The 23,243-nt window shown below is 36.4% G+C and overlaps 1 protein-coding gene across 2 annotated transcripts in view; it reads left to right on the forward strand.

Moving 5' to 3' along the window:
* The first annotated feature begins 21,628 nt into the window (after positions 1-21,628).
* Positions 21,629-23,243, forward strand: part of AGMO (alkylglycerol monooxygenase) — a 286,481-nt gene continuing 284,866 nt past the window's right edge. For both annotated transcript variants that reach the window (XM_036010553.1, XM_028525865.2), the window contains exon 1: positions 21,629-21,940. In XM_036010553.1, coding sequence (XP_035866446.1) covers positions 21,770-21,940 — 171 coding nt within the window. In that variant the 5' untranslated portion in view covers positions 21,629-21,769. The remainder of the gene's footprint in view (positions 21,941-23,243) is intronic.

Genomic DNA, 23,243 nt, shown 5'->3' on the forward strand with positions numbered 1-23,243 from the left:
ATTGTGGCTACATCTAGACTTCACTCTACCACATGTTTGGAAGTCTGGCTAGGTGAAAAGGTGCATATGAAATGGGTTTCCACATTTCCAAATTGGTGTACATGTTCTCTGGCCCTGGAAATCCGATGAGGCTGGAGGAACCAGAGTCTGTTGACAATTACAAGTCGATTGTTAGCATACTCGTGAAGCTGGAACAAAGACTGAAATTGGAGGAACACAGGGGAATTGGCCTTCTAATCTCCCTATGTATTTAATATTACTCTATTTGAAAACTATTGCTTTGAGGTCTAACTTTTGAAAACAGTATATTTCTGGGAGACAACCATATTAGAAATCCACTCAGAGTGATAGTCGATCATCCCACACAGGAAATTAGAAATAAACTACAAATTATTTGTTTTCATAAGTAGGAGAAACATAAGAGAAAGAGAAGGATTTGAACAAAGAGGAAAGATGAAGATACTAAAGACATAATAGTTGTACTTTATAACTTTGCATTAGTGGCTATATAAGACCAATAAAAAGTATTTTATAAAATTATAGTTTTGTCTGACACATTTATATTTTTTGGTCTGAGAATTTATTTTCCCTTTTCCTAAAAAATTGTTATATTGTTGTTCAAGTACAGTTGTCTGCATACATTTTTATTACAAATATAATTTCTTACTTTTCAATATCATACTCCTGACTTTCCACTAGAAATTCATTTGTCTTGAACTGGTTTCAATGCTGGGTTTCCCTTGTTTGGGAAAAATGTTTGCTTTCTATTCCTGCTTTCACCTGGAGTCTATGTTTAAATTATTACTCCTTCATTGGCCAAGAATTGCCTTTTGCTGTTGGCCATAGGTCTTTTTCTAAAATGTCTGTAAATGCAATTCCTGAAAATAGATTATAATGTTAAGAATTTTTAGCTTTATGTGGAAAATTTTGCAGAAACTCCCAACTAAAATGGTGTCTCTTTCACAGTTAAAAAGACATTTCAAAAAACACATATACTTGGTAAACACAAATGAAGAGATTCTATTAAGGATTTGTTGATATCCAAATAATCCGATTTTACTAATCTAAGTCATAGTACTATGGATGGTTATGGTTATAGGTCTTATGCGTTTTAGTGACTTTTTGTAGGAAAGGAATTTCACCCCCTTTCTTATTAAACTGCCTTAGAGAAGATGATAAGGTATTGCTGGGATTTGCCTACAGCCACTTGCAGCAGCACCAGACACTGGGGTCACACTCAACTTTTTTCCACTTGGTACGTCCCTCTCTTTAACCTTCGGTTATCATTTTAGTGCGTGCTCCAAGGCCGGTTTTTGTTTGGTGGTTCATACATTTCAGGAACATTGCCCTGGCAGAGTTCATTTCTCCTTTTCCTCGAACCCCCTCCCCTGCCAGTGCTTTCCAAGCCTGCATCTCATCTTCTTAGATGTTTCCTCCAAGGCTCTGCTGAGGTTCACGTGGTCTTTCTCTGCACTAAGGCTTCTGAGAGGAGGATGTGATTATAGGCTGAAGTCTATGTATTGTAGCTGACCCGAGATTCTGGGACAGTTGTTATTGATTAGCTATTATGCTCTTTCACCACTTTTCTGAAAACGGACATAGTTCAATTAAAGTATATATTGCCCAAATCAAACAATGGGCTTTTCTACCATAACTAAGATACAAACATTTTTCCTCATGAAATGCTTTGTCACCTCCCTTCTTGTTCATTCTACATATATATTCAATGAAGTCACAATTTTTAGATCTCTGCCACTCTTCTCTAACTATAATGAACAAAAGAAAGTATTTATAAATGTTTATATTGAATATAATCATTACATATTTTACTTTAAATAACCTGTTTGTAAATGGATTAGTCATTTTTCATCAATTGTTTGCTTTCTTATATGGGCCAGGCCTGATTTATAAACCTCTTTTTCTCGATTTTTTGGGGGGCAATGGATTTTTATGTAAATATGCTGAGAGAAAAATAAAATGACATAATTTAGTGTGTTCAGGTTCCTAATAATACAAGTTAGATAAAGGCTAGTGAATAGTTGAAAATGTACATCTTTTAGTTATATACAGTTTTCAAATACTATTAAAACTTCACATATAACCTGGGATTGAGACAGAGTGTCTCCTGTAAAATTGCAAACTGCAGAGGAGAATGTATTTCCAGCATATACTGACATTTGAGTACCATCAAGTTTCCAGTTAAATGGGAAACTATACTGAGAAACAAATTTTTAAAAAAGTGACTATGAGTTTTATGAATTCTACTTCAAATATGTAAAGTAATACTTCTACTTCACTTTTATAAATTCCTTTATCCTTTATGCACTTAGAAGAGTTCATTACCAACATGGCTATTAGTAAATGCTAGACTTTCAGCACAGGGCTATTTCAGATGACTCGTAACAGGTGGCATTCCCATCATGCATATCCAGGCTGCCCAGTGATGGCAAATGCAAAGAGTCAGGTCCAGACATATAAAAATATTGTTTTCCTAGACACTTTTCCTGTAAGAGGACACATCTCCACCTGGAACAAATCCACAGATACTTCAAAGTGTAATAAATCCCCATCCAAACTTATTAGCTCTTTCATTTCCTAAACCTACTCCTCCTGTGTTATGTCCCACTCAATTTATACCACGGCCTCCTAGATGCCCAAGTTATAATTCTGGATCAGAATTGCCTCTTCTTTCGGACTCCTTCCCTGCCTTCACATGAATGATGATACAAGATTGGTTCCATTATTTCCACTTTAAATCCATTCCTTCCACTCCATCTTTGATCTTATTACCTTGACAAACACATTCGTTATTATTAGAGACCTGGATGATTTTATCTTCCAGAAAGGATTCAAGTTTTCTTCTGGCATTCTTTTAGCGTAAAAGCACATAACCTTAATCCAATTAGGAATGAGGTAATTTGTAGCGGAGTTTGTCTATTTGAGACAGATCTATTTCTAATCCATCCTTATTTCAGATTGTAACTCTTCGAGCCTTTCTTTCATTATTGAAAACAGACCACTGAATTTTTTCCCATACCCCACACACACTCCTGCCCATCAGATTATAGAAAATGCTGGATCGCTTCTCATCCTTTCAGTTACTTCATTCATCTCAGGCATTTAGTTTCTGAGCTGATACTTAGAGTCAGCAAGTGGTTTAATGTAGAAGAGCCACTAAATGTCCGAATTAGTAGTGTTTATATTCCTTCTCTTCAGGGTTATTAAGTCCTGCCTTAATTATTGTCTAAAGTCTTCAAGTAGAGGTGATTTAAATTTTTTTTTATAATTCACAAATACTTTTTTTAAAGATTTTATTTATTTATTTTTAGAGAGGGAAGGGAGGGAGAAAGAGAGAGAGAGAGAAACATCAATGTGCGGATGTTGGGGGTTATAGCCTGCAACCCAGGCATGTACCCTGGCTGGGAATCGAACCTACGACACTTTGGTTCACAGCCCGCGCTCAATCCACTGAGCTATGCCAGCCAGGGCTAATTTTTTTTTTTTATGTAAAGTGTAGGTAAGTTTAAAATCAACCCCTTTCAAAAACTGTCGACACTATTACAGATGTCCCCCAGTCCCCTCCTCCCACCCACCACATCAGCCTTCACCGCATTGTTGGTGCAGGCCATACACGTTCTTTGTCTCACCTCTTCCAGTCCTCCCCACCGCCCACCCCTCTGAGATCTGTCAGTCGGTTCCTTGCATCTGTGCCTCTGATTTTAGCCCGTTTTAAAGTAAATAATTCAGTGGAATTTAGTACATTCACAATGCTGTGAAACCACTACTTCTATCCAGTTCAAACACATTTGTCACCCCAAGAGAAAATTCCATAACCATTGAACAATTACTTCCTATTACCTACCTCGTCCTCCAGCTGTTCGAAACCATTGGTTTTCTGTCTCAGTGAGTTTACCTATCTGGATATTTCATAAAAATGAAATCAGGCCCTGGCTGGCATAGCTCAGTGGAATGAGTACGAGCTGTGAACCAAAGTGTCGCAGGTTCAATTCCCAGTCAGGGTACATGCCTGGGTTGCAGGCCATGACCCCCAGCAACTGCACATTGATGTTTCTCTCTCTCTCTCTCTCTTTCTCCCTCCCTTCCCTCACTAAAAATAAAAAAAATAAAATCTTAAAAAAATGAAATTATATGATATGACACTTTGTGTTTGGCTTCTTCTACTTAGCATAATGATTTGAAGATTTATTTCTGCTATACTAGGTTATCAGTATTTCATTCATTTTTATGGCTAAATAATATTCCACCATAAGTACAGAACACACTTTGTTTATCCATGCATTATGGAAAGGGCATGGGCTGTTTCTACCTTTTGATTATTTCAGATAGTGCTGCTACAAACATATGTGCCCAAGTACTTAAGTACTTACCTTTAATTCTTTTGGGTATATGTTTGGAAGTAGAATTGCTGGGTCATATAGTTATTCTATGTTTCACTTTTTGAGCAATCTCCAAACTGTTTCCGTGGTAGCTGAACCACTTTACATCCTTACCAGCAATACGTGAGGATTCTAATTTTTCCACATCCTTGCCAACAGTTGATATTTTCTGTTTTTGTTTTAAATAGTAGCCATTCTAAGGGATGGAAAGTGATATCTCACTGTGGTTTTGATTTGCATTTCTCTGATAAATAATGCTGGGCACCTCTTTGTGTGCTTGCTGGCCATCTGTATTTCTTACTTAAAAAATGGTTATGCAAGTCTTTGACTCATTTTTAAATTGGGCAGTTTGGCTTCTTTTGTTTAGTTGTAAGAGTTCTCGATATCTTCTGGATACTATACTCAACAGATATAATTTGGAAATATTTTCTCACACTTTGTGTGCCATCTTTTTATTTCTGGGCAGTGTACTCTGATGCTTGACAGTTTTTCATTTTGACTAAGTTCAATTATCTATTTTTGTTGTTGTTATTTTTACCTGTGGTTTTGGTGCCATATCTAAGAATCCACTGCCAAATTCAAGGTTGTGAAGATTCAACCATATGGTTTCCTCTAAGACTTTTATGATTTTAGTTCCTTTATTTAGTTTGTTGATCTATTTTGAATTAATCTTTAATATGGTATAAGGGAAATAATTTAATTTCATTTTCTTATATGCAGACATCCAGTTGTCTCACCACATTTTTTGAAAAGACTATTCTTTCCCCAATGAATCATCTTGGCACTCATATAAAATCGATTAGATATAGATGTATGGATTTATTTCTGGAATCTAAATTCTATTCTATAAGTCTATATTTCTAACCTACACCAGTATAATATGTTTTGATTGCTGTAACTTTGTAATAAGTGTTTCTAATTGGAATATGCACAATGACTTTTTAAATGGAAAAACAAAAGCACACTGCATGAGAGAAAAATATGATAGGTTGGTCTTTTTTAAATCAAATTATGCTAGCTTGATTTTCTGTTAATACCATTTTTACAAGTAAACTTTGCTTCAAAAATGCAGGGTTCAGTTGTCATAGATTGGTATTCATTGTCTTTCATATTTGACTCTGAGATTCCTCCCTCACTACAGGAATGCACCAGCTGAGTAAAACAAAACAAATGATTTGTTCACAGAACTCGCCTCCAGGGCTTTAAGACATACACTTCCAATTAATATTTTATTTTCACTCTCACCCAAATGTCAACATCTTATTCATATCCTACATCATCTCTGCTCACTTTTCTCAATTTCTGCAGTTTTTATTGATTCTACTATTACATTTTACTGACTCATCTTTTTATGCCCTGTTTGTACCCTATTGTAAGTTCTCGTTGGGGGTAAGGGGAGTTTCCTGTTACCCACCAGGGCCATAATGTACATGCTGGGGTTCAATGTTTCCTACAGTGAATGACAACCTTACGGTCAGAAAAAGTCCACAGAGAAAATACTGCAGAAGAGCTTTCTCTTCTGAAGGAAAGGTAGCATGTTTTGACATTTATTTATTCATTCAAAAATATTTACTGTTATTTTGCTCTTTATAAGAAGTTGGACCAGATTCCAGGATACTAGCCATAGAGAAAACACATTAGAGTATTTATTAATTATTATTGTAGACATACAGTATTATGCCTTTTAACTCTCTGGGGCCTGTGCCTTTTGAAATTATTATCATGCATATGCTGTGCAAATATTTGGAAGGTTAGAGGGGCAATCATTATACCTCAGGCAGCAACAACACTCATTGAGGAAGAGCCATAGGCATCCTTCTCTGTGTGGCTGTATCATGCCAAGGAGACAGGCTTTTAACTCTGCTTTATACATCAACACAGTGGAGTTCTTCCAGGCAGGGCAGATCTATGCCAAAGTTTCCTCAGTGAAATCTAGAGAACAGGCCTTCCCTATTTTAAGAACTCATAAGCCATGAGGACAGAAGTCATCCAAATATCTCCATTTTCAGAGTTCATGTCAATATTTCTTCCAGCTTCCTCTAACTTGCTTTGAAATATGTTTGTACTTTGTGGTGACTCTAAAAAATTAATGAGTTCTGTAAAAGTCATACCCTATTGTATCTCAGTTCATCCAAAGTTTCTTGGAATTTTTATGTTTGAAACAATAAGCAATCTCTTATGTAATACTTTTTAGCAGCAGGAGTTATAAAAAGCATTTCCTTTAAGTTTTTGTGGAAAATTAGAAACAAGTCCATTTCAATTTGTTTTTACATCAATATCTGCACCCTGGTAATTTAATAAAGATTGCAAAAGCTTTAGAATGAATTAATTGGCACCCTTAATAATTGCATGGGATGATTAAATGTTTTCACAAAGATGGCAATATCAACCTTTGCTAATAATCACTAGAATCTCAATTTTGTAAAAAAAATAACTTTTTTAATACTCAGTTTATGGTAAAAATTCTTTAGCAATAAAAATTTAGAGAGGAAAATAAGATAAAAACCACCTCAAAGAATTGACAGAACATGCAGAAAACATATAACAAGATTAGTTAGACTACCTCTTGGGCCATAGAATGAGCTTAAATAAATGAAAAATATTTGCCTTACAAAATATATCCTTTAAATACTATGCAACTAATGAAAAAATTAATAATGAAAAAATCTCTAGAATGCATTCTTATATTTGCAAAATAAATAACACACAGCAATAACCATATATCAAAGAACAAATTATAAAGCAAATTAGAAAATACTGCAAACTAAATAAAAATAAAAATATAACATATAAAAATTTATATCTATTCTCAGAGGACATTTACATATGTGTGTAATACCCAGATGTACAAAATACTTACTAGATCTCACTAGTGAGGTTAGCAAGGTAGCGGGATATAAAATATAACATTAATTTTATTCCTATATATTAGCAAGTAACAAAAAATTAAAAATTAAAAATAAATATAATTTACAACAGCATTAAAAATTATAAGCTAGGGATAACTATTACAAAATGTATGCAACAATCATACAACGAAAGCTCAAGATTATGAAAATGTTAATCCTATCTAAATTGATTTTTGGATTCCATGTAATGTCAATTAAAATCCAATCAGGTTTTCTTATTTGGTAAAAATGACATACATATTCTGATATTCATATTAAATTTAAAATTATCTGGAATATGCAAAATAAGTTTGAATAGACTAACAAAGGTTGACAACTTATACTACCTAATTTTAGTAGTTACTCTAAAGCTACAGTAATGATGAAAATGTACCCATGTAAAGATGGAAAAATACATTAATGGAACAGAATACAGGGTATAATATATGTGTGTGTGTGTATGTGTGTGTGTGTGTGTACTGCTGGTTTTCAACAAAGAAGCAAATCATGTTAGTGGGGAAAATATGGCCTTTTTTGTATTATAGTAATGGAACAATTGGTTATCCAAATACAGAAAAATGATGGACTTTGATCCACACCTTGCACTTGTAAAATATAAAAGAAAATATTTGTTTCCCTGTGTTAGACAAAGGCATTTTTGGTATAACACCAAAAAAACAAAATAAAAAGTTGGTAAGTTGGACTTCATCAAAATAAAATACCTTTATGCTTCCAAAGCCCCTGTTAAGAGAATGTAAAGGTAAGACAAAGACTGTATATATATATATATATATATATATATATTTAAATATATATGTGTATATATGGGTTCATATTAAAATATGCGAAGAACTCTTAAAGCACAATAAAAAAATCAACAACTAAAAAAATAGAAAGATGGGCAGAGATGCTATATTGAAGACAAATAAGCACATGAAAAGATATTCAATATTCACTAGGAAAATGTGAAATGAGACTACAATGTGAGATCACTTCATAGGCATATTAAAGGCTAAAGTTAAAAAGACTGACTACACCAAGTATTTCAAAGGATAGGCCCTGGAACTCTCACAGGCTGCTGGTAGAACTGCGAAGTAGTAGGACTGCTATGGAAAACAGTTTAGCAGTTTTTTAAAAAGTTAAACATACACTTACCACATAATCCAGCCGTTTCACGCCAAGGTATTTCCCCAAGAGACATGAAAGGACATGCCATGCAAAGATGTACGCACCAATGTTCACAGCAGCTTTATTAGTTAGAGGAAAAAACTGGAAACAACTCACAGTTCATCAACAGATGAATAAATAAACAAATGGTGGTATATCCTTATGATGGATATTATTCAACAGTAAAAATGAGTAAACTTGATACACACAGCTAGTTGGATGACTCACAAATGCTAAGTGAAAGAAGCCAGAAGAAAAAGAGTGTTGTTCATGCTCTGTTATTCCTCTCGGAGCACACTTTGGAAGACGTGAACTAATCTGCAGTGACAGACAAGAGCGCTGGTGGCCTGGGGAGGGCCACACGTGGGGGCAGGAGAGGCATAGATCACAAAGACCACGAGGAAATCTGGGGCATGGCAGACATGTTCATCATCTCCACTGTGGCGATGGGTTCATGGGTGTGTACATAGATAAATGAACAGTGTAATTAAAAAATACACAGCCTGTTGTATGTTGATTAAACCTCAGTAAAGTTGTGTAAAAATACTTTGGTCTATGTTGCATCTTGAAAAAATCGTTATCCATGGACAACTTTTGTATCAACAGGCACTGGCCATTTAGAAAGTATCTGTCACTGAATTATGGCCTCAAAAATGTTCCGAGGTGGTATTTTTCATCTTGTTGAATTGAAGGCCTGACTTAGTTCAATGTCTGGAAATATATTTCTAAATACTGAAGTATGAAGAACCATAGTTTGTCTATTGTTCTGTGATGTCAAAATGGTTTCTGTAGGGGGAAAAAGTGGATAGGCAAGCTCACAACTCAGTCATAAAAGTGTCTTTACTTGAGACTTCCATTATAACTGAATATGCACTAGGAGGCTGCTGTAGGAGCTCTTCCTGTTTTGTCTCTGATTACAAACATGTGCACCCAAAGATGGAGAGGTGATAAAACAAACATTTTTAACTGTTTCAGCAAGGACATTCTAAAAAGCAACACTTGTCTTCCTTTCTGTTGCATGCTGCCCGTGTGCAGTAGTGAAGGGCATGCCCATTCCTCCTGCAGCTGGCTGCCAGCAGTTTTACCCACCGCTGCGTTTACACGTGGTGAAAAAGACAAGTCATGTCTCAGCGCCATTATGAAAGTAGTTTGAACCTTTTAGTCCCCAAAAGGGTTTTAGGGAACCACAGAGTTTTGTAGACTACACTTTGAGAGTCACTGGAAATGATGTGTTTAGAAGACAAAATTTTTTGAGGTATCGTAACGGCAAATAGTACAAGAAACAACACAAAAAAGCAATTAAAAATAACCTGTGAAATAAACTAAACAAGTAAATTATGTTCCAAATATGATGTAAACTAAAATGAGGCATGATTTTAAACAGTTGAGTGAGTGTCTTAAGCAAAAATACCAGTAACATTTTCCTTGCATAGTCCAGGGTTCTTGACATTGGAACATACAAAAAAGAAATATAATCCTTACATATTGTTTGGACAGGAGTGCACAATATTTATGTAGTCATGTAACTCAGATAGAGTTTATTTATTTCCAGCCTTTAGAGTGGACAAGTCATGCATGACTTGGTGGGGATTGCAAAACAGATTCACGTATTCACACGGGCCATGTGAAAGAAGAGCTCACCAAGGATGGGAGGTGGCAGTGGAAACTGGCAGGAAAAAGGTGCAGAGAAAGAACAAGACTGCTAAAAATAGGAGGCAAGAGATACCACTGAAAGCCTCCCAACAAGGAACAGAGGTTTAAAAAATTATTCAAAGTTATAATTGTAATAGGTTACAACTGTTACCATATAAGTAATACCACCAATACCAACTTTTAAAGGAGAACACGCAGAGGAGGGTAATGGCAGGAGTGAGCTGCATCTTCAGTTTCCAGTTTGGTGATTAGTAATTAGCTTTGGTAACCGGTGAACCGAGGTGAAAGTGGAATAGTCATCAAAATAATTTGTAACAGAATTAAAAATATAAACAGTAGAATTCTGTTTCTAGGAAATAGAACTGAAGTAAAGAGCAAGAATGATGCTTTGCAACATTATGTTTTCTGTGGCGACTATTTTCCCAATAAAAGCAGTCATTGGATAAATAATTATATAAATAATAATATAGAAGATATATGATATATTAAATGTATTATTTTATATATTATATATTCATTATATAAATTATTTATACTTTAAGTATGTTTATGTATGATATGCTACACAATCTATAAATGTAGTTTCTTATAAAGTTGTAGCAAGACCACCGCAGTCACCTTGCCTCACCTGCTTGTAAGGAACCGGGCAAGTAGAAGAGTCTCACTAAACAGTATTGAGAAAAATAAATATCACTGAAAGACAAAATTATTTTAGTTAAGAAATAGAGAAAAGATAAAATTATTTTAATTAAGAAGCAAAGCATCAAACATGTTAAGCAACATTTTTGGAGTTATAATAGAGCGAGTACCTGGATTGAAAGGCACACCTGGTCAATCCAGGGCCTGGGGACCCACCCTGAGTCCCAGGGCGGCACTGGGACTCAGCCTGCTCACTCCCAGATTCACTGTTGCGGGTGTTTCCTGTTAGCCTACTTTCATTTGATTCGAAGGATTCGAAGGAGAGGACTTTCTGTCTGACCCTCGAGTGATCTTGCAGAATAATGATGACACTGTCAGTTCCTTCCCTGCCCCACAGGCTGATATTTTCGCAGTGACTCTCCTAGACTGCACTCCTGCCATGTGCATGGCATGCTATGGATTTGAGTACTCAGTTTCCTCGTAAAGAAATTTGTAGGAGGTTGAGGTGCAGGTAATAGTAGCTATTATATTTAACATTCTACAACCAACATGAATCTGACTGCCTGAATTTTATCATGTAGCAGGTTAAGGAGAATAAGCTAGGCCTTGACTTAGCATTGCTTTTGAAGGTTTACTGGCTCACCCATGACAGCATAACCCAAATATATTCCATTTTCTTTCAGATATGATGGTGCCATGTGTTTCTTTTTTATTTGAAGTATAATAAATAAACACATACATGTTTACATGGTAGTAAGAGAGAAGCCGCAGCTGATCTATAGGTGCTAGCCAAAATGCAGCTTTTGGTTTGGTATTCTCTGTACCAAGAGTCTGTGCTACACTTGGTAACCAGATTAGTAATAAATGTCACATAAATCCCTAACAATAGACCACTGCCAATTTTGATGCAGTCTGCAAATGGACAAACAATATGAGAGTTACTTTTTCAAGGATGTCCTCTTTTTTGTTAACTTGTTTTACTATTCTGAGATAATGTTAAATAATAGAAGCAAATTGCTTCAGCCCAGTTCTCAATCGCACTTGAAATCCAGTAAGTGGCTGCTTATTTCTTGTTGCTCTTTCTGTCCCACCTCTCTCCAACCTGCACGGTAAGAGCTGTGTTGAGTTTAGACCCAGTGCTCAGAAACTCAAACAGGAAGCATCTGAGGACTCTCTGTTTCGAAGTGTGGATGGGTCAGAAATCGCTTGGAGAGGTGAGAATGTTGCCTGCTTTCAAAGGGGGATAAATTTCTGCTCCCACTCACGTTTGATGGACATCGTTCTCCTTTAGATATTTTACTAATTCCCATTAAATCAAATGTAAAAATGTATTTCACATAAAACATTCTAAAGTTAGTAAGTGGGAAAATACAGTTCTAAAATTTTTAATTTACAGTAAATATACTTAAATGTTCCTATTGTTTGAATCAGCCATCACTATTTCAATTTTCACTTCCCAGGCAGGTCGGTGGGACTACATTCTATCACCTCGTTAGTGCCCCTTTTGAAGCCATTTCTGCTGAGGCCCTGAGCACGTTATGTCCCAAGGATGGGCTCACGTAATTGTCATTAACAGAACGGCAGGGCCCTCGAAGTTACTTTGTATCTTTGTTACCTTTAGTGTATAGCAATGGTCAGAAAATATTGTATTTGCCTTGGGCCTATTTATCTTCAAATTGGGTCACTCGGGGAGAGGAGACTTTGTACTGAGAAACCAGCGTGCTCACCAAAGTGCGGATGGGCCCATGAGAGCGGAGGCTGAGATACGTGGCCACTGTGAGGCAGTGAGGCCTACTACGCTCACGCCAGCACGAGACATCTTCTTTTGACATAAAATGATCATTTTATGTACATTATGTTTTTATGTTAATAATAGTGTTCAGTTCATTAACGTTCTCACTTAGAGAAAAGGTTATGAAAGGTATAAATATATTGACCTTGAATAGTGGAGGTACTTTTTTTGACTACTGGTATCCCATTTATAAAATGGAACACCACATACCTCATGAGACAAAGATTAAATGAGATAAATTACGAGTCCAACTTTAGTCATATGATAACTTTGAAAATTTTGTCAGACCAATTATTTATTAAATAATTTTAATTCATTAAAAATAATAAAATTGTTTAAAGAAGCTTTTTAAAATTTTTTTAAAGATTTTACTTATTTATTTTTAGAGAGGGAAGGAAGGGAGATAGAGAGAGAGAGAGAGAAACATCAATGTGAGGTTGCTGGGGGTCATGGCCTGCAACCCAGGCATGTACCCTGACTGGGAATCGAACCTGCGACACTTTGGTTCACTAGAAGAAGCTTTATATCCTTTTAATAAATACTCAGTATTACTTTCTATGTATAGATATTAATTAAAATAACAAAAATAAAATACTAAATGTTAAATATGTGCTAAAATAATTTAAATATAAATAATAGTTCAAATAGTTTATAAAATTCATAGCTAAAAAAGTTCCTGAATGAGTGAAGGAAAATACTAAAAATCAGTTGGCCATGAACTTACCATTGGATACAGTATTGCTTTCTTTAATACGAAAGAATATCTGTGTTTTTCTTTTGATATTAACTAGTATAGAAACTCCAAATGATATGCGTATTCAGCAGGAATAAGTATTGTATTCCTCAGTATTGTAAGTATTGTATGACTCAGAATGCCATTTAAAATTTTAGCAGAGGTGGGCAACCGTGCTGTCCACGTAGGAGTGCAGCCATTGACTCATTTACTTCCAGATACATTGAATTATCACAAAGATACCACATGTTCACATATTTGAAGACTCGGAAATATTCAGTGTTTCAGAGGTAAAGTATAAAGTCCATGAAATGCCAAGTATGCTTTCTGAGAAAGAGAACTTCTAAGAAATATTTATAATTTTTCAAAGATTATTACAAATAAACTTAACAAAAATTATTTAAGTTGACTAAAAGTTTATACAAAGCTACCAAACACTTTTTATCTTAAAAGAATATCAAAACAAGGTAGGAGACTAGAAAAGTCTAATGCAGATCATGTATTAACGGATATAAAAAAAGAAAAACCCCAGCATTGCTGTGTAGGTGGAGGAGACGGAGTTCCAGGTGGGAACTAATAAGGAGTTGCACCTTCCAGCTGTGTTCTCTTGGCTTTGGCTTCTCTCTGGGTTTAGAGGCCTCCGCCCTAATGAAGGCATGGTCAAGGCTCCTAGTTTGCTACTCAAGCCATGAATACTCACAGGAGGGCACTGTGTAGTCCTAGAGATAAGCATGGATGTTGCAAATTGTATCATCATATGATAAGATCTGTAAAGTTGAAAAACCCTTAAAATTTTTGTGCTTCGAACATGTTCCTCACCCAGCTTCTGACATACAAAGCCCTGGTTGGAAACGGACATCTTCCTGGCCAATACCAGGGGTGGAATAGACAAGACTTGGAGACTGGATGGATGTGAGAGTGAGAGGACTCAGGACGAATCCAAATTCTAGAACAGAAACATGTGCACGGTAATGGGCTGCATAATTGCATTTCGGTCCAGAGCGCTGGTTCCAAAGATTATTATGGAGCTGAAAATTTCCCATCATTCAATGGCATTGTAGCTGTGGTCAAGACCAAGTGCAATATATTACTCATGTGTTTATGGCGATGCTGGAGTACAGTGTTTATAAAGTCATAAAGTCTACAGTGGTGTACAGTAATGCTGAAGGCCTTCACATTCATTCACCACACTCACTGACTGACTCAGCTATAGCACATTCCGGTCTTGTAAGCCTCATTTATTGTAAGTATGTTATACAGGTGTATCATTTTTAACTCTTTTATAGCATATTTTTAATGCACTTTTTCTATGTTTACATGCACAAATGTCATTGGGTTACATTTGCCTACTATAATATGCTGTATAGGTGTGCAGCCTGGGGGCAACAGGCTATACCTCATAGCCTAGGCAAGTAGCAGGCTCTGCCATCTAAGTGTTATGGAGTAAAGGGGGCCATTTGTCTGTGCCCATCAAAGGCCAATAAGACACGAACAGGAGTGTGTAGCAAAGTAAGGGTTTATTTTCTGGAAGTGGCCCACGCCCAGAAACAGATGCTCAAGGACCCAGCTTCCAGGGGATGGTTAAATAGAGGAAAAACCATTAATTGTGGTGACTAAGGAAATTAGGGATGTCGTCAGGATCATGGTCTTTACTGATTGGTGGGTGCTAGGGTTATGGTTTCTACTGATTGGTTGGCACTAGGAGTGGGGTAGCCGATCAGTGCACTTGGTCTTCGTGTCAGCCATGATGTCACTTGTCTGGTTTCACTGCTTTTCTGGGTCTGGAGCTGAAACACAACTGAGGTCAAGATGTTATCTCTAGTTTGACAGAAACTCTGTTTCTGGGGTCAACAGACCCAAGGCTTTGTGTCTGAGATTATCTGATACTGATTAGAATCTCATTGTTTTGAGGGCTTAATGATTACGGGAGTAAACACACAAGGGAGAAGGAGGAAGGTGAGTCAAAGTGCTGGATGAGACCAGTTTGAATCAAAAGGAAAGAAAGGAGGGAAACGTCCTGTTAAAGAAATGAATTTCTATGTGGTTATGCTAGGTTTACATAAGTATACTCAATGGTGCTCAGAAAACAACAATTCACCTGAGGACTCACTTCTCAGAAGGTATCCTTGTCATTAAGTGGTACATGACTATACTCTAAACAGTGGCATCATTCACAGAGGCAAGGGTGTAGGGAAGGTACACAGCTTTGATGGCGGTGATGTGAGGAGGCAGACAGGAATCAGCAATGATGAGATCAATATCGACACTGATATCGACAGTTTATATTGATAATTTCCCATTATTTGGGGCATCATAGTGAAGTCATTTTGCCAAACTTCCCCAGGACCTCATCTTTGGCTCAGGACCCCTCTGACTTCTCGGTGAGGTCCTGCTTTAGGGTTATTTCTGGCACAGATAATTCATTTCTGAATTATTTTTGAACATGTCTTTTTATATCTGGCTCAATAATATATTTCTGAATCCACTGGAGTGAGGCATCCCATGCATAATGGATAGATACTGTGATGGGTGGAGTTGGCTCTTTTCCCATCAAGTGTTTTGGGATCAGAATGAGTCCCTGTTCATTGCCAATCCATCTATCTCTCTGGTGAAGCAACTGGTTGATTGTTTGTTTGTAATGCTATGGTAGGTGACTGTTGAGAAATGCCCATCAAAATGAGACACTAAGTAGAGGATTGCTCTTTTTACTAATTAAACAATATATCAACGTGAAAAAATTATTTGCCATATGATAACAGGAAATTAACACATCTTATACCAATGCACTCAATAAAGCTTTATAACAAAACAGAGTGGAATAGGTGATAAAAATTAAGCAAGAAATATATCAGCAGGAATCAATGGGAATCCAAGGGTGAGTTTAATATGTCACCCCTTGAATCCTATACACTTGCCAGATTTATGCCATAAATTTGGCACTAAGCTACATATTAAACCATCTGAAGTGGGAAACATGATTAGGTAGGTGATTCATAGCATCCATAAAATTAAATAACACAAATGCTATTCAGGAGAAACATATTATTCTTGGTACTGAAACTAGAGAGAAATTCCTAACCACATGTCCGAGAGAATGATAAGAACTGGATTTATGTCTACGATGAATTGCTTCAACTCTGTTTCATAAAAGAAGGTTCACAGGTCCTTTCAGCAGCAGGCAGCAGGTTCTGTGATGAATATTTAGGTGAAGGACTTTGTCTGATCTGCTGGTGTGATTAGAAACACACTTTTGTATGGAGAGTAGAACACTAGTCTTGCCTTTTACATGTTTTCTAGCACACGCAAGTCTTTTATGGTGATTTTTCCCTCAGATCGTGGTCATTAATTACCATTACCGAAGGTAGGTGTCCTTTCTTTTCCAAAGAGAGAAACGGCCCTAATTTAGACAGCAATCACTGTATAATACCCACTCTCAGAGGTTTTCACAAGTGTTAGATTAATAGTAATTCTTTATTAAATTACAATTGATAAACTGCAAGTTGGGCAAATTAAATTTACTCACCGCTGGGCTTGTCAGAACCTTTAAAATATTTATTCTATGATCGATGACTCTGTAAGAGCTGTGTATGTTATTTTGTGTTTTCCAGATATATTATTCAAAAGAAAACCTTTTCTTTGCTGAGTATCTCATGAGTTATTTCAAAAAAAATACTCTTGAGATCTTCCAAATTCTTTTGCTCTGCACTGTGCATTTGGATTCATTCCAACTTCGACTCAAAATCAATCCTACAAAGAGCAAGCTACATGTGTTCTGACGTGGATACGTGTGCAGCACCTTGAGTTGCTCTTCTGGCACCGGCCACTCCTGAAATAACAATGAGACGTATTAGCTCGGTAGTATTTTAAAGAAATGATTTCTGAAATAGTATTTGTTTTTTATTCTCTGAACTCCAATGTATGCCATAAATTTCTTTAAAGATCATGTTCTACCTGATCTTTGCTTTCTAATGCGGGGAAAGGACTTTGGCCAAGAGTAATAAAATCCGATCTAAGAAAATAGAGAGATTGATTGAAGTTTTGCTTGGTGCCATTTCCTAATGAAAAGTATTAATACCCAGGATTCAAAGAGTCAGAGACAATATTAAATTTTTGGCAACACGGAACTGTATTTTTAAAATTGCCCTCAAAGTAGATAGGAAAGGAAATAATGAACTTCATATTGTGATGACCGTATCCTTCACAAATGATACAGTTCTTTATATCTGAAAATATATAATGAAAATAAAAACAAACCTGGATCCACCAAGTGCTGGAATTCACACAGAGCACCTGTAACTCTCATGCTGGTGGGAATACTAAATGGTACATACACCGGAGAACTATCGGGCAGTTTCTTAATATTAAAATGTGCTTACTGCACTATACATTAAAATAGAAACAGGACACATACTTTCATTACGTCTATAATAAGTTTAGTCATAGTAATGTTCAAACTGTAATATGTTGTTTATATAGTTCAATTACAAAAAATTACCATACAGAAAAAGTAAACGTAATAGATACAATTTTAAATTAAAAATGAGTGTTGTTTAAGCTTGTGAACACGGTTGAAGAGTCTGTACATGGAACTCAGCCTCATGTTTGGATTGTAGCTGTTCTCGTCAGTGAGTTTTCATCTTTCCGTAGCTAATTCTCCCGTTTTGAGCTTTGAACTCCAGATTTATAGATCCAACTGCTGGAACCCTCACCACTTAGATGTCTACAGGCATCTCATATGATGTTTAAAGCCAAATACCCCAGTTTGTTCATTATAGTAAATAACTCCATTCTTTCATCTGCCTAAACCAAACTTTTAAACTATGCCTGTTCTCTCAGCCATTCTGTTAGTAAACCTTGTCATTTTTACCATCCAAATGTATCCAGAATCTTTCCACTTGTAAAAGTCACCGACATGTAGGGCCTGGACTCTATCAGTCATTTCTGAATAGTTTCTGCTTTCCCTCCTCCCTAAAGTCTGTTCTTCACACACACAGAAACCAGACTGATGGTTTTAATACCTGTGTAAGATTAGGTGACTCTTCTGTTCAAAGCCCTCCAATGCTTTTTTGTCTGCATTAGTTAGGGCACAAGTGGCTTCAAATAACTACTGAAACAGAACTCATTAGAAGCTTAAATTTTACTTAATGTCGTGATAGATGAGTAGCTCTCCTCAAGAAATGATTCTGAGACTGACACATCTCCACTTGGAGGCTTTTCATTTATCAGGTGGCTTCCAGACTTTCCAATAGGGAAGGCATAACATGAAATAGTGACTTCACACCGTACATATGACTAAATGCCAGATGATCGAAGGAACAACAACCAAGAAATCCTATAAACGTTCTAGAAGAAAATATATAAGATTATTTTTAGGGAATTGTAATGAGTATAACACTTATGAGCAAGACCCCAAAGCAGAAGTAATAATATAAAAGATACACATGAAGTTATAATTGTTGTATGACAACATGCATAAGACACAATTAAAAGAAAATACAGACTGAGAGAACTTGCCACATGCATGAGAGAACTACATAAGGTATAGAATTCAATTAGCTTACAAATCAATACAGAAAGAGAAGATAATGAAATCATGTGCAAGATATATTTAAAAAATCACACAAAGAAAAAAAAGGGCTAACAAAGGTAATGAAATGATTATCAAAGTCACTAGGGAAATGCAAATGAAAACAGGATGACATTTGGAACCAATCAATTGGCTAAAAACTGTAAAAAATTGATAGTAGCCAGTGTTAGCAAGAGTGAAAGATAATTTTAAAGGTGGATTTGGCAGGAACTATTAAAGCATAGATTTTACATACCCTTCGAGAACACAATTCCACTGCTAGGAATCTATTTAATGCAAAAATGTGCACAAACAGTACAAGACGTTTACGCCATGGTGTTCATTGATCTACTCAGTTTATTAACTAAAACTGCAAGAGTACACTTAATTGCACAACAGTGGAGACACGGTTAAGTAAATTATGATGGTGCAATGGTCCCACGTTTACTTTTCCCTCAGATACATTCTCTGGTTTGTCCGCCCTTGCTGTGTCTCTCCAAGGAATGGCTCCTCAGACTTCTTTTCCTTGGCTCCTCTCTCACCCAGCTTTGTCTCCTGTAGGCCAATAAGAAGTACTGCTGGGAGACTGGCCGGCAGGGAGAAGCCACAGCAGTTTTTTCCATTCCCTCCCTGCTGCTGCCGGACAGGCCCCTTGTGGTTCTCACTTTCTCTCGGTGACCCAGCCCAGGAGCTCTACCCACACAGCCTTCTCCTTTTGTCCCTATAGCTTAAGGATGCAAGTGGCTTCCTATTGATATTAATCTCTAGATTGCCTCTTTGTTCCCACTTGGCTTTCTACCTCTTCCACCATCTCTGTAATTAATCCTTTGTCTTCAAGTTCCGCTACTTAAAATGATTTTTTTTCCTTCTGGAACACACAAACACACCTCTACAGCCATTAAGAAAAAGTGCTGTATAACCATAAACTGAGAGGAAGAATGTCCCTAATAAACTGTTGACTGCAAGAAGGAAAGTGGCTATATCTTATATTTAAATGGTCTGTTGGGGAAAAAATTAAACAATGTATGTGAAAAGGTATTCACAGGACAGTAATGATAATGATAATAACAATCTTTGTAGGGAAAACAGTTGTGGCAAGATACCCACTAGAAAAAGCTGTTCTTATGAAGTTGACGAGAGGGACGTGTGTGTTGAGGGGGAGGGGTGGGTACAGCTACTTTTTACTTTCCACCCAGCTTGGTTGTTCGCATTTTTCTCCCCAAACGCAATACATTCGTAATTTCGAAAAAAATTTGAAAGCGGGTAATAAAACATCATGTGCAATCGGATCACTTTTATTAAATATGTATGTTCATATTATTTATTTGCCATAGGAACTATCTGAAAATATAATTTTACAATATTTTCTACAATATCGTGAAGGTGCAAGTTTATTTCAAATAGGATTAATAAACTAGGGGAAAACCGAAGCCAGCCAACTATACTTCCGTGTGATTTTGTTAATGAGACACAGTAGGTGAATGTTATAGGTTGCACCCAATGAGCTGAAGGGTTTAGGAATACACAAATGCACACACCTGCACATGCCTTAAGCATCAGTCAGCCGGTGTCCGCAGTTCACGTGTGAGCTAGGAGCCGCGGTGTCCCTATCTGGTTTTACAAGTTACCCGGCTTCAGATAAGCCTCCCTCCACTACTCCGCAATAGCTCACGATCTCTAGCGCTGCCAATGCCCTCTTCAGCTCTTTTTCAAGACAAAACAGCATATTTATTGCGGTATGTATACATTTTTTCATGTAACAATACATGTGTAAAAAATGCGCTACCACTTTTATTAGGCTCTGATTTTTTTCCCTCATGGATCATCATAAACTTTCTGAGTATTATATGCTAATCCCACGTTTCATAAACCCAGTGGCTTTTATTGCACAATTTGCAAAATACAGTAATCTTCAGCAGCGCGTAAGTCACGTGATAACAGAACTGATTATTACTCTGCATAGTAATTTATTTGTTGCTTATCTATGGTTTCCAGTGTTTTTCCTAAAACAAGAATAGATTGATAATTTAATTAAACCTACATAAACATTTTTTAAAGGAAAGATAAGGTGGTAGCCAAAGGATGACTACAACTATTATAGGTGAATGCTTGAGGAAGCATCCTGTTAGGGGAAGCTCCACTGACTCACTAGCGCTACAATCAAGTGCTCTCCAGTCCCCGTCCAAGAAGCAAAAAATTGAAGCTTCTCGTGGAACACAGAGGTAAGGTCTCGCAGCCACAATGTGGGGGCTTTTTCAATCAGATACTTCCCATAAATTTTAACAATCGGATGTGACTAGTCAAGGTTCCATTAAACAATGTAAACCATGGAATACCCAAATGCCTCCAAATTGGTTTGCAAACCCTCCAAAGCTAACGCGATGCAGACCCAGAAGTAGCCCAGTGTAATATATTCAGCGCTTATAAACTTTCAAGCTTAGTCTTGTTAAATGAGACTAGAGCACCCCATCCTTTCAGGAAATGATGACTTTGAGAGGGGATGACACCTTGAACACCATGTGAATTTCAAAAGGGAGGAGAAAAATGAATTTTCTTCAGGTGATTTGAGTCTTGAAATCCTGCCCACCTTTTCAGACTGAAATTTCACCTGTTAACACGTTTTTTTCCTTCCCTTTTCCAAGGAGGTGTCATGTATTTTTTTTAATAAGTCACTCCACCTATAGCCAAACTCCCTTATTTATCTTTGATTCGGGCAGCATTGCCCCCCCTCCCTCCCCAACATGCCTAGTTTCTGGAACAGCTCCCACTGAAATGAACTTTGAACTCATTCTTGATCCCAGTGTTTTTCTGTCTCTGCACAGACTCTGCTGTTGGCTGTGCTCTCTTTGGAGCTTTGTTTCTAGCCGTTCTCTGACAAAGGGCTTGTTCTGTGAAGCACATCTCGTCCTCTTTGTCCAGCCTCTGGCTTCAACCATGAATCACAAATACTCTCCAGCTGGGAATCAGACCAGGGCTGAGATGAAGAACCCAGAAGCCCAACAGGATGTTTCAGTTTCCCAGGGAATTCGCATGATGTTTTACATGATGAAGCCTAATGAAACGTCATTCCAAACTCTAGAAGAGGTGCCCGATTATGTAAAACAGGTGAGACTATCTGGGAAGAGCCTGCTCTTGCTTTTTCTTAATAAGAAGTTAAACACATCGCGGGGTTGTGTTTACTTTCATTCTTCAGATTATGAACTCCTAATGAAAAGAATTCAATTTCATAAAGACACGGAACAAAAGTAGAATTTCTACTTGAATTGAATTTCCATACGATATCCATAGCTATCTTCTCCTATCAAACTCCTTTCCCTGATATGTCACTCCAGAATATGACAAAATGTTTAAAAGCTTTTCTGGACACAGTGACATTACGAGTTTAGCTGACATCAGTAAACTTTGTAACAATCTTGTTTTTAAAGGGTAAACTTGTCTACTACCTCCCAGGAAACTATTTCCTCTTTAATTTGGTAGCATAGTCCTGCAGAATGGATACACAGATCACTGAGTCCAATTCTGACTTCCTAACTTTGAACTTGAACCAAGTTTTATTTGACTCTGAAGTGTTTAGAGACACTTTTCACTTTTGGTTCCTGGCTATGATTGGAAATGGAAATATCCAGAATTAGAACTTGAATACTGAAGTTCCCCACCCTGTCAAAGTTGTTCCTATAACACTTACTAGTTCAGACAAGAAATAGAAAAAAAAAATGACATCATAGAATATGTTCTTGGGAGTTCAGTTTTGAAAACTTTAAAACTCATGATCACCTTCCAAATGAGCGAAACCCATAACTTTTTCTTCAGGATTTCATATTACTCCTACTTTCTGATGTTTTAAGAAAAATGTGGTATTTACATCTTTATAAATCATTACTTTTTTATATTGTAACACCAAACCTACTCCAATATTTGGTCATTGATAATGCAGCCTAAAAACTGTATTATATAAAACAAAATTATAGCTGAATGAATAAAATTTGAATGATGTTTCAAACACTTAAAATGACCTTATTCTTTGAAATAATCAGAAAAATATTCTGTTCCTACAGTTTCAATTTTGTCATTTCAATAATGCTAATATGAAAGACTAGAATTATATACGTCCTTAAGGAATCCCTTTTAAAGTGAATCTAGCTCAGTCATATGTAGATAATAGACTAGTGGTTATTGCACTATATTTTATGTTAAAATATATTTTTTTAGATCTAACTGGTAACATGTCCTCCCTAATCTTCTTTTCTTGGTGCAATTATCATCATATTTGTTTATATTTTATTTCCAAATTGGAAGATAAAATTGGAGCACCTGTTTAATATATATCTGAAGTAATCAAATTTATTTGTTAGGACAAAATGATCCTCTAAGAAAGTTATCTACCTTCTCTTTCTATGAGATGTCACTC

The sequence above is a fragment of the Phyllostomus discolor genome, chromosome 10, assembly GCF_004126475.2.
Source record: "Phyllostomus discolor isolate MPI-MPIP mPhyDis1 chromosome 10, mPhyDis1.pri.v3, whole genome shotgun sequence".
NCBI lineage: Eukaryota > Metazoa > Chordata > Mammalia > Chiroptera > Phyllostomidae > Phyllostomus > Phyllostomus discolor.